The sequence below is a fragment of the Dipteris shenzhenensis genome, chromosome 10 (assembly GCF_047967505.1).
Source record: "Dipteris shenzhenensis isolate YYH24624 ecotype China chromosome 10, Dip_SZ_1.0, whole genome shotgun sequence".
Classification (NCBI taxonomy): Eukaryota; Viridiplantae; Streptophyta; class Polypodiopsida; order Gleicheniales; family Dipteridaceae; genus Dipteris; species Dipteris shenzhenensis.
In genome coordinates, this window is record NC_141605.1 from 21,766,383 (window position 1) to 21,778,670 (window position 12,288).

General features: G+C 45.1%; 1 protein-coding gene across 1 annotated transcript in view; it reads right to left on the bottom strand.

The window, feature by feature from the left end:
- Window positions 1-12,288, bottom strand: part of LOC147897552 (uncharacterized) — a 303,051-nt gene that overhangs the window by 246,671 nt on the left and 44,092 nt on the right. The window contains exon 4 of the mRNA XM_087380043.1: window positions 4,361-4,475. Coding sequence (XP_087236169.1) covers window positions 4,361-4,475 — 115 coding nt within the window. The remainder of the gene's footprint in view (window positions 1-4,360; window positions 4,476-12,288) is intronic.

Sequence of the window (12,288 nt, forward strand, 5' to 3'; positions counted from 1 at the left end):
ATGTAGGGCTGAGCAGAGGCCTCCATGGACATGTATGTAGACCAACATGAAGGGTTTATGTTGTCTTGATAATACTCCAGCTTTGTCATCTTTTCATTTGTCAACCAGTGGGTCTGCAAAGTGCTCAGTAGGGACATTTGAAATTCTTGCATGGTGACCTTTTCAGGCGGCATGGTCAAGTATGCATCTTCTTTCCATCGGTTGAACCATTTCCTTATGTCTGTTGCCCACCCTGTACAAATGATCTTACTTTTGTGATTCTTTTGAAGCTTTGTGCTGGCAGTCCATGCTCTATAAGGTAGTCTATCTAGTGGTATTTGCTGCACCTCTAGCAAATATTGCATAACTCTGATCAATGCAGGAAATTTGATTGGCCTCCTACCTGAACCATTTCCCTATGTCTGTTGCCCACCCTGTACAAATGATCTTACTTTTGTGATTCTTTTGAAGCTTTGTGCTGGCAGTCCATGCTCTATAAGGTAGTCTATCTGGTGGCATTTTCTGCACCTCTAGCAAATATTGCATAACTTTGATCAATGCATGAAATTCGATTGGCCTCCTACTTGTTTCCAATAGAAGCACTGAGTATGGGGTAGTGGGTTTGACACCAAGGTGCCTGTGTAGAAATGCTTTCTGCATTTTTTCAATCTCCATGTAGATGGTGAAATACTGCCTCCCCATACCTCCACTCCATATAACACTGTCTGCACGAGAGAGAGAGAGAGAAAGAAAGAAAGAAAGAAATTTTATTAAAGGTCCACGGAAGGCCATACATGGCCTATGGGACACAAAATCATCCGAAAGGAAAATACATCATCAACGATGCGCCAACTAGGTGGCCTCATCGTAATACCGCTAAGATGCCAAAAATGGCTACAAAAATCCTAGATACAAAATGAAATGAAATAGAGTACCAAAAATGCCTAGATACAAAATGTAAAATATGAAATATGAGGAACATCGTCTTCCCTAAGGGGTCTGTGATCCAAAGAAATGATGGAAGTCATGGCCATCGACCATGCCTCCTGCCATGAGTGTGAAGATCTGGGCAAGTGTCAAATGGGCTGCTGGCGGTGCCAAGTCTCCATGGAGCAGTCTCCTCCGAAAATCTGCCATCATCCTCCGTCGTCTAGAAATAAAGCGACGGGTACGGCCTCTATGTAAGATCATCCTGCGGTGCTGCCGGATCATGTCATATGTACATCCTCGGGGTGGAACCATCGGTGCTCTCTGGCAAGATGGGCTATCTCTGTGCTCATGGTCCTGCGCCTCGTCCTGCTCCTCATGAATAACCAGGTCTCTGGCAGGGATGCGACGGTGCTCTCTGAGGAATCTCTCTCTGTATCTGGTGATCTCCCTGATGAACAACGCTAAGCAATACTGATCCTCATACTCCATAATCCGAGAGAGAGGTCCAAATCCGTGCCCAAATAAACAGTGAAATCTGCCACGGATCTCATAATATAAAGGGCATCTGCAAACAAAGTGCTCCTCAGTCTCCACCTCCCCCATAGTGCAACAAGGGCATATCCTAGTCTCTCGCCTAGGTCTATGTCCGGTAGCTGTACGACGCATCCTGCCGGCCTCAACGTCTAATCTGTGGGAAGATACCCTGAGCTGGCCCAAGGCAATCTTGAGTGAGTGCGACATATGAACGCCGATATATCCTGGGGATATGATGAAGCCATCCTCTGAAATCCTGAGAAAATGGTCACGATATGTGGCCATCTTCGTAGGAAGCTCCGTGGGATGAACCCAAGTGCGAAACGTGTGTAGCTGCAACAAATCTGCCCTGATAACCTGGCTGAGCTCATGTCGAGTGAGAGGGAGGCGAGGGGCATCTATGCTGTATCGAAATGGTGGCAGCCTATCCATATCCAAGCCCAGCGAGGTGAGCCATGTGGAGAGTGTGTGGTACCAACAAAAAGTATGACCTCTCTCCGCTAACATCTGCGAGGATGTCAATGCTAGCCACGGTAATCGTGCTCTGCCTGCTGCTGAGTCTCCGAGCGCCCTGATCCTATGCAAGTATGTAACTGACTGAAATGCTGCATCTAGCGCTAGGGGTGTAGCTCCGAACTCTGCGAACGTAATCTGATGCGGTACCGTGGGCTTCGCTCTGATCAATCTGGAGAACATGATGATCTGTAACCTCTCTACTCATCTCCAATCTGCAACACTGAGATCTCCTGCCCAAAAGGGGCTAGCATACATGACTGCAGGTCTCACGAGCGTATCGAAAAGTAAGGACTTCGTGTCGGGATGCTGAAAATGTGACTGTGCACACTGCCTCTCGAGAAGAGCCAAGGCGGCATACCCTCTACTGATCCTATCTCGTGCTGCATGCGTCATGGTGAAGACTGGACCTCTAAATGTGGCACCCAAATATGTATACTCCCTGACTAGCTCCACCTGCCCATCAAATGTGAAAGAGAACTCGCCTCTCCTATAAACCTGGTATGATGTGTTGAAGACCATGACTTTGGTCTTCCCAAGGTTTACAGACAACCCTCTGTCCTGACAAAAGCTGTGGAGTGCATGGAGATGTGCCTGTAAACCCTGCTGGGAGGAAGAAATAAGAACCACGTCATCTGCATAGAGGAGAATCGGTATCGTGGATCCTGCCAGTAAAGAACCTGTACCACCCATCGTCTGTATGTACATCTCTAACTCATCGATATAGAGACCAAAGAGTGTCGGAGACAAAGGACACCCCTGCTTCACCCCTATCGTACTGCGTACTTCCGCCGACAGCCCCGCCCGTGTCCTGACTCTACCTGTGACTCTCTCATACAAGGCCATGATCGCCCATTGAATCTCCCCATTGAATCCCAAGTCACGAAGTCGCTGGAAGAGTCTGAAACGCGGCACAGTGTCAAATGCCTTTCTGAAGTCCACGAAGCAACAATAGAGCCGTTGCTTACGTGACTTCGCCTCCTCAATCAAAGCGAGAGAGAGAGAGAGAGAGAGAGAGAGAGAGAGAGAGAGAGAGAGAGAGAGAGATGTATTAACGTCTATGGGAGGCCTCGCGTGATGTATTAATGAGAGGGAGAGAGGGACATAGAGAGAAAGGGAGGGGCTGAGAGGGGAGAAGCAAAGAAGGGAGAGGGGCAGAGAGTGAGTGAGGGGTTGGAATTACACTTGCTCCAATGTTGAAGACTAGTTGCAAGATTTGGAGTTGGTGGAACATGATTTTGAAGCTAATGTTGGTGCATTCTTGGAGTTCAACCTTGCTGCAAGATTTGAAGCTGTAAAAGCATGATTTTGAAGCTGTTGATGGTGCAAGTTTTGGAGCAGATAGCATGATATTGGAATTAAAGCTTGCATCTTCCTCGACCTTTAAACCTAAGCAGGTAGCATGTGAAGCTGACGTAGAATGGCGCCACTTGGACAGAAGCTTGATGGCACGGTCTCTGGCCCTGACTAATAGCATAATTTTTGCAATTTGGAGCTAGATGGAGGCGCTAGTTGAAATGCAGGTGAGGGAAGGAGATGAGGGAGCTAAGGGTCTGGGGGAGGGCTGAGAAGAAGGAGCTTAGGGAGAAGGGGGAGAGGGAACACGATGGGGTAGGCTGCAGTTATGATTCCTATTGTGATTTAAAAAAAATACATGATTTTGACAAATTAGCCTCTAGCTTTGCCTTAGAAGACATGCTTGGGATCCATGGCAGTGCAAAATTTGATCATGCTTAGTAAGCATCTTTCCCATGAAATCATAGATATGAAATCCTTTCTAGAATTCCTTTTGAAAGTTCAAAACTCTGTTCTTTCCCAGATCTAAACATGTCCCTTGATTCTTGTGTGGTCACTCCCACTAGACATTGCATTCATTAAGATTGAAGCTTTGCTACATGGATCTGTGAGCCTCTTGCAACCATTATGTGAGAATTTGAACTTTCTACTCAACACTTTATCGATTCCTCCTTTCCACCATCCATTTTCTTCCAAAACATATAATTTCATCCCTTAATCTCATAGCCTGCATATGTTAAAACCGTAGAAGCATGTCTATCTCTTTCGAGCATCTGGTTTCATTGGCATACAGGTTAAATAAGATGCACTCCATTCTTGTTCTTGTAATCTAAGGTCTCCCAATTTGAGTGAAATTTGTTTGCCTTTCTAACAAAAGTATCAGAATTATGTAGGCTAATACATGTACCATACTTCATCCATAGAATTTATCTTCAAATCATGATTAATGTTCCAAAATACAAAAAAAAGCCATACATGGGAACACATTTATACTAACAGTTTGATCAAGCTAAAATATTTACTGTGTTCCAAACATTTCGAGATGGGATATATTTGTCTTGAAGACAATAAAATGACAAACTGAGGGCACATACAAATTTGCACTTACTTTTGGAGAAGTGATACCAAAATCCCAAGATCCAAACACAAGTGTACAAAAGGGATGTGTTGGGCTACGGTTTGTTATCAAGACTTTACTTCCCAAATTGATTCTTCGTGTTATCCTGCAATAGCAAGTGTAGCTAGGTAACAGTTGTTTTTTTTTTTTTTGCAAAAAAAGACTTCTATTAAGTAAGAAAGAAACTCGCTAGAGCAAGCTCTGAGCGGAAATACGACATCATGAAATCATGAGGAAAAATAAAACCCCCTCAAAGTGAGGTGGAAAACAACCAAGGCTAAGGTTGAAAGTGCCACCTCAACCCTGTAGGAGTCTCAGAGAAGAAAGGAGAATCCTTCCATTCCCTGAATAAAGAAGCCCTCCTAGCTAAGGCTGCACGGGAGTCTCCCTGCATACTCATTTAGGTAACAGTTGTGAAGACCATCTTATGAAAAATATTCAAATAGAAAACAAATGGTTAAAAGAGATCTTGTGATTTTGCGTGTGTATGTGTATGTAGGCAAGCTCTTCTAAATATTTGGCATCTATCCACTGAGGCCAAACTTTCATCTTTTCTTCGCATGGTTTCAATATTGGGGCTTCTGGACTCTATGGAAGGATAGAAATCATAGTGTCTTTGGAGACTCCACTTTTTCCAAGTTTTCCTATTTACGGATGTCACTCATGAAATATTTTTATGATTGCCTAAGTGATGGTCAGATATATTCCTCTATCTACTTGTCTATTGAAATTTTTTGATGTTTTGTAATGCCAAGTTCTCTCTTTTAGAACTGCATCTTGTTGTAGAGATATACAATGATATGGTGGTGTAGGATAGACTAGGACTTAGTCTATTTGGTGTGTTGGTACTTGGACTATATATACCAAGTACTTGTACTTCATTTGGTTGAACATTTCAGTTGGAGTTCACTTGTGTTCACTTCTTGCTCTCTTGTGTTCACAATCCATCTCCATTCTTGTTCCTACATGTGGTATCAAAGCTAGTCGATCCAGCCTACTTGCTTCCCGCTCTCCCGTGTGCTCGTCGCACTTCTATCAAGGAGAACCAAGTTCCATTGCCGGCTGACTACTCTTGAGCTCACCCACATCTTGTGAGAGCTCCATCGAGCTCATCTTGTCACCTTAGTGTGTGTGCCAGCTCTGGTACCTACTACCTTGACCACTTGCCCGTTTTCGCAGTACATCAGCGCTCCATCCCACCCAGAATCAGCTGTATAGCATCCATACAGCTTCCGTCATTTGTAAGTACAATCTGTACAGCCCGCCTGGCCATCAGCTCGATATTTGTCTCGCCATTGACATAATTCTCGCCTGCAAAAGTGAAGCTCGTGCCTTGGTCCTTGCCTCTGTTCATTTTGAGCCTCTTCCAAATGGTACTTGCATCTCCAGTTCGTACTTGCAGCCCTGCATTAAGTTGCCTTGCACATAAGTCTTCAGAGTACTTTGAGTATAGGTGTATTTGGAGAGTTTGAGTGCGTGCACTTGGGACAGTTTTGGGACTGCATATTCAGCTCAATCTATTGCTCAGATGGTGTGCATTTTGAGGCCCAGTGTTGGCTGAAGGTGTATGCACTTTTGGATGCCTATTGAGCAAGAAACTACTGTTGCATTGTGAGCCAATGTTTGGCTGAGATTCAAATAGATTTTGGGGCAGAAGTACAATGCAATTTGAGCCAGTGTTTGACATTGCATTTTGATCCAGTGTTTGGCTGTGATTTCATGATATTTTTGGGGCAGAAATATATTGCTTGATTGCATTTTGTATCCTGGAAGGGATTGTGTTTTGGGCAGATAATTTTGGGGCAGATTCTTTGCTATTTCAGAGCAGCCCCGGTCAGTGTATGCCATTGCAGTGATTGCATAGCAGTCACTTGCATTTGATTTGCAGGTACATTTGCCCTCATTCTTGAGCTTGCAATCATGTCTCTTAATGAGAATTTTGGTACCATGACTGAGGCAGATAAGTTGGATGGACCCAACTATGCTTTGTGGTCATTTACGCTCAAGAATCTTTTGGTTGGCAAGGCTTATGGGATATCGTGAATGGTGACGAGACTAGACCTGCTGGATCTAGCACGAGTGCATCTTCCACTATCACTCAGGCTTCTACTGCCATTACCCAGGTGGCTCCCACAGAGGATCAGAAGAGGTTTGATCACAGGGATGCCCAAGATTTGTCTTTGATTGCATTATCAGTGATGAAGACATGCATTAAGTCAACCATTAAGTCGTGCAAGCATGCAAAGAATGCTTGGGACAAGCTGAAAAGTACGTGGGATGTCAAAAATGACGCAAGAAGCATTTCTTTGAACAATAAGCTCAATGACCTATCCATGCTGGAAGGTCAAACTAATTCAGAGCACATTGCTAAGATTACTTATATTTGAGATGACCTCGCAGCCATTGATGAGGACATGGAAGACAAGAAATTGGTCTCTATTACCCTCAACAGTTTGGCTCCCTCATATAGCACATTTGTTACCTCCTTGACCATCATGCTCAAGGGAGGATTACCAAAAAGCGAGCGACAAAAAGCGAGCAAGCCAAAAAAAGCGAGCGATAAAAAACAATAAAAGATTTATAAATCCCCCATTTTAGTAGCAAAAAATAATAACTTATTCAAAAGTGCATATGTTCCCTCAATGCCAGAAGGTTAAACCTGCATATAACTTTAAAGCCATTAACACTAATTTCACATCATCCATGAGACAGTTTGTATGTTTAACTTCCAAGTCATTGTTTGTATCAAAGACAAATCCTACTGCAATCAAGTTCTCTCTTTCCACTAGAGTAATTGAGATCATCTTTCCAAGGACTCCTTGCATGGATTAGTCTAGATTCCATGCATATGTAAATGCTTAGGTTTTTTAACTCTGTTCACTCTTGGAACAAATCCCATGTTTCTTTGTTACTGCAAAAATATCCTTCCCTAATGATTTATTCTTACCTCCCACTAATCTTACCAATGTAGCAAATTAGCCACAAATTCATTTTTTGATGCATTAAATTTTACTAGATGGTGCACAAAGACATGATAATCGTCTAAAGTACGCCTTGCCATTTGATTTGATATGTAACATGACCCTCTTTGGACTTGTGAATCAAAAGATATAGGGATGTGAAAATGTCCTCTTTTGGGCCAAAACAGGGAGCGCGTTAACGCGCTCCCTGTTTTGGCCCAAAAGAGGACATTTTCACATCCCTATATTTTGGCAAGATGTCAACATTTGATTGTTTTGGCCCAAAATATGAGTTTTTAACATCCCTGCATCTTTTGATTATCAAATATAAATGGCATAATGTTACATATCAAATCAAATGACAAGGCATGATTTAGATGAATATCATGCCTTTTTGCACCATCCAAAAAAACTTGTGTACATCAGGATATATAAATTTTGTGACACATAACCACCTTTTTGAATACTTTGTACTTCAAGCAATTATTTTATAAAAAACTTAGATTCTTTCTTTGCTTGCTTGATTTTCCAACCACTTCAACTAATTGTCGCTCGCTTTTTTGGGCTCGCTCGCTTTTTCTCGCTCGCTCTATTGACTGCCTCTGCTCAAGGCTGCTCCTCTCTCGGTTGATGAGTTAGTTGGCTTGCTCTTACACGAAGAAACGAGGACTTCCAATGCTTCCCGTTCCTCAAGTCAAGGTGAGCAAGCACTTGCCACTCATGGAAAGGGTAGATTTCACGCTACAGGAGGTCATTTTCAAAAAAATACCAACCATGCCCATCAGCCCATGTTGCACATAGAGACACTCTCAAGCAACCACTATGTCATCATGTGTTGACCATGTGTCAACTATATGTTGTCAGATGTTGATCATATGTCGTCCACATGTCGACCATGTGTCGACACATGTCAACCACATGTTCACTTAGGAGTACCATACCCAAGACGATCTCATCTTGAGCGGAACACATGAAGCAGTCAGAGACATTAACAACAGAGCAGCTACACATGGCAAAGTCGTCGTTCAATGGTTCAGTGGAGTGGTTTGGTGGTTCAAAGGTCCAGCTCACTACACAAGGCCACTGTGACAGATGCACATGGAGTATTTAAACCACGCCGACTAGAAGAGGCTGGCGAGTCCAAACCGTTAAGAGAGCCAGTGGCGCAATGACTAAGGAGATAGAAGGATCGCCAATCAGGAGATTGTAGGAACAAAGTGGAGACAGGTTGTGAATACAAGTGAGCAAGAGTGCACACACAAGAAAGCTCCAATAGAAATGTTCAAATGAAACAATACAAGTACTTGGGTACAATACAAGTACTTGGTATATATAGTACCCAAGTACTACTGGTCAACCATATGGTTGACTTTATGCCTACAACACCATATCTTTGTAATCTCTTACAAATCCCCCCTCAAAGATATGGCTGAAAGTACCTTGGAAACATCTCAAGTGTACCCTACAGTACCCCTTGACATTGTGAGAATGTCTCTGATCCCCAAGCCATGTCGATGTTGTAAGAAAAGATCTGTTTAGACAGGGCTTTGGTGAAGATATCCGCCACATTGTCCTCAGATGGACAATAGATGAGATCAATGAAGCCATCAGAAATACAATCCCGTACATAATAATAATGATTTTCAATGTATTTCATGCGAGCATGAAAGACAGGATTGCTGGCTATGGCAATGCAACTCTGGCTGTCACAGAAGATAGAGTTTGCTTCGCCTTCCTGTGCATGATGCAAGTCATGCAAAAGCTTCCTTAACCACATTAACTCCGTAGTGGCTGAATTTGCAGCTTTGTACTCTGCTTCACTGGAGGAAAGAGAGACTCGCTCTTGCTTCTTACTGAGCCATGAGATACATGCTAAACCCAATGAGAAGCAATAGCCAGTAGTGGACCAGTAGTGGATTGCCTGTCGTCAATGTCCCTTGCCCAATCTGAGTCGGTGAAACCACTCAGCTTTAGATCACAATCCGAAGCATAATGCAAGCCAAGAGACAGAGTGCCATGGACATATCTGAGAACCCTCTTTGCTGCATTCCAATGTGTGATCGTGGGACAATGCATGAACTGGCTCAAAAGCCCTGTGGCGTAGGCAATATCAGGCTGTGTGGAGCATAGATATATCAAACTGCCAACCAACTGCCTGTACAAAGTGCCATCAAACTTTTCAACAGTATCATGCTTACTCAGCTTGAGTCCCTTTTCCAATGGTGTAGCCACAGGCTTACAGTTCTCCATTTAAAATTTCTGCAGAATCTGCTCTGTATCTTCGGATCAATGATACCCAAGCCTCCCAGTGCCTGCTGCGGCATGATCACCATCTACCAAGCGACCCGGGCTCTAGTATTCTGCGTGCCATCTGAACCTACCCAAAGGAAGTTATGAACCAACCATCGGAGCTGCCCAATGCATCCTCTATGAAAGCACCAACAGGAGGCGATATACCAGGCCGTGGCAAGAAGGACCTGGTTTACCACTAAGGCACGACCTGCTAGGGAGAGCTTGGTCGAGCTCTAGTATAGAAGCTTGAGCCGAACACGCTCAAGGACCGGGGCGATCTTTTGCTCTGCTGTAATGTCAATACCAACCTGGCATCCGAGGTATCTCGCTGTTTGGCCCCGCAATATCCATCGGAAGCCAAAGTCACTCCCCTACTCATGAATCTATTGTGTCTCCTCAAAGCCTGTGAAGAAACCTATGGACTTTGTCCAGTTGATCCACGCACCCGAGGCCTTGCAGTAGATAGCAAGGACCTTGACTCTCTCCAAGCTCACAGTGGTGCCCTCAACATACAAGGCCGTGTTATCTGCAAACTCAGAGTCAAGGAGTTCTTCCTCCTGTTTGATTGGGAGCCCCAACCCTGTGAGGCCCGCCAGCTGTGATCTCAAGTAGTATCCCAAAGCCTCCGCCACAAACAAGAAGAAGGGAGCGAGTGGGCAGCCCTGGCGGACTGAGCGAGAGAGAGGAAAGGCCTCGCTCGTGTGTTCTCCAAGAAGCATCTGGCTAGAGCTCCCCGCATAAAGCGTAGAAACTCCTCTTACCCATCTATCTAAGAAACCCAATCTCCACATAGTACCCTCCATGAAGAACCACTACACACTGTCATAGGCCTTCTCAAAATCCAAGAGAAGGACAGCCAGTGGTTGTGACTCCTCCCTGGACCAATCCACTGCCTCCCAGAACATGAAGATGTTGTCTACGATGCTCCTCTCCTAACAAACCCCGTCTGTGTGTCATGGATGGTGTCAATAAGATGGGGCCGTAACCGCAAGCTCAAGACCTTGGCGAGGATCTTGTATGCAGTATCAAGCAGAGTGATCAGTCTCCACTGCCGGATGTCTGACCTATCTCCCCCTTTCGGGATCAGACCAATCCACCTCCTACTCAGGGACTGAGGGAGGGAGCCGTGTCAAAAATCTCTTGGCATGCTAATCGGATAGGGGTGGAGATAATCTCCCAGAAGTTCCGGAAGAAGGACAAAGTCAAGCCATCCTCGCCAGGACACTTATGGGCCGGGAGAGCCTTGAGGGCTTCCCAGAACTGCTCATCTATGAAAGGCTCCTCCAGTTTGCTGCATAAATCCTATGAGACTAGTGTTGGAACGTGATCCCAAACTACCTCTCGGACCACAATACTAGCTGGAGTCATCCTCTCTATCTGAAAGAGCTGGTTGTAAAAACATGTGGTCAGGTCTAATATCTCCTGCGGGTCAGTGTCCATGATGCCCTGCGGATCTCGGAGACGTTGTAGCTGAGTGACTGCCGATTGGGGCCCAGTGGTATGAAAAAACTGCTTCGTCATCCTGTCCCCTTGCTATACCCACCGGGCTTGGGAAGAGTGATAGGAGAACTCAGCCTGCCAAATCTCTGAGTCCTGAAGCTCAAGGCAAGCGCTCTTGAACCTGTCGCTAAGCTACTGAGAACCTGGGTCCTGATCCTTGAGCCACTTTATGGAGGCGAGGTCTCTCATCAAAGCCTGCTCGCGCTCCTGAAGAGTCCTCCGCCTAAGGGCGTGAGCGTGTAACTCCTCACTGCTCCTCTGGATCGCATCGGCCACTCACGAAGCCCAACCCTCACACGATGTCATCTCTGACTGCTCCCAAATTCCTGCCATGACCTGCTGGATCCCCTCGTCCTACAGGAGGTCGTTTGGAATGCGGACCCCCTTCTGGGGAAGACCTCGACGGGGTTGATCTAAGTGAAGTACTACCGGAGAGTGGTCTGACATCGTGGTACCTGCCAGAATCCCAGTAGATCTGCCTCTATGCAGTGCCCAATCCCCAACGTAGAAACGGTCTAGTCTCTCAAGCAGTCCATCGTGTCTCCTCTGTCCGAAAGAGAAGACGAGGCTTCCAGGTATCCTGCTGAAATATGGCTCTCGCCACAGGTCTCTGCCACTGATCATGAAAATGAATTGCTCCCAGGTATTACGCTTTGCTACTGGCATCTCAGAGAAGGAGGAGGTTGAGGTGAGGGAGGCCAATGAAGCTAATCTACCTCCTCCTCCTTGGAAGGCTTCCCTCTTCTCTCCTTCCTTGAGCTCTCTTATCCATGCCATGATCTACCACCTCTCTTCTCCTTCCTTCAGTTCAGCTACATCTTTCTGTGACCTGCGGACGATGTGACGCTTCTATACGGATCTAGAAGCAGAATCATGGTTTTGTCTCTTCAGAAAAGTTGTAGAGGACCTTGAGTACTACAAATTCGTTTTTACATCATTGCAATCCGAGTTTTCTGTGAAAAGTTACAGCCCTTGCAAGAAGTGATGAAATTTATTTCTGCGCGCAAATTTTGTTCTGGAGCTCAATGATTTGACAGCCCAAGCATGATGCAGCCAGCTCAACGTGGAGCTATCCATCCTCTTCATCGTTGAACTCTACTCTAGCTTGCCATTTACTCCCTCTGTCCAACATTCTATTGGAGCTGCTCCAAGCTTGATGTGAGCTCC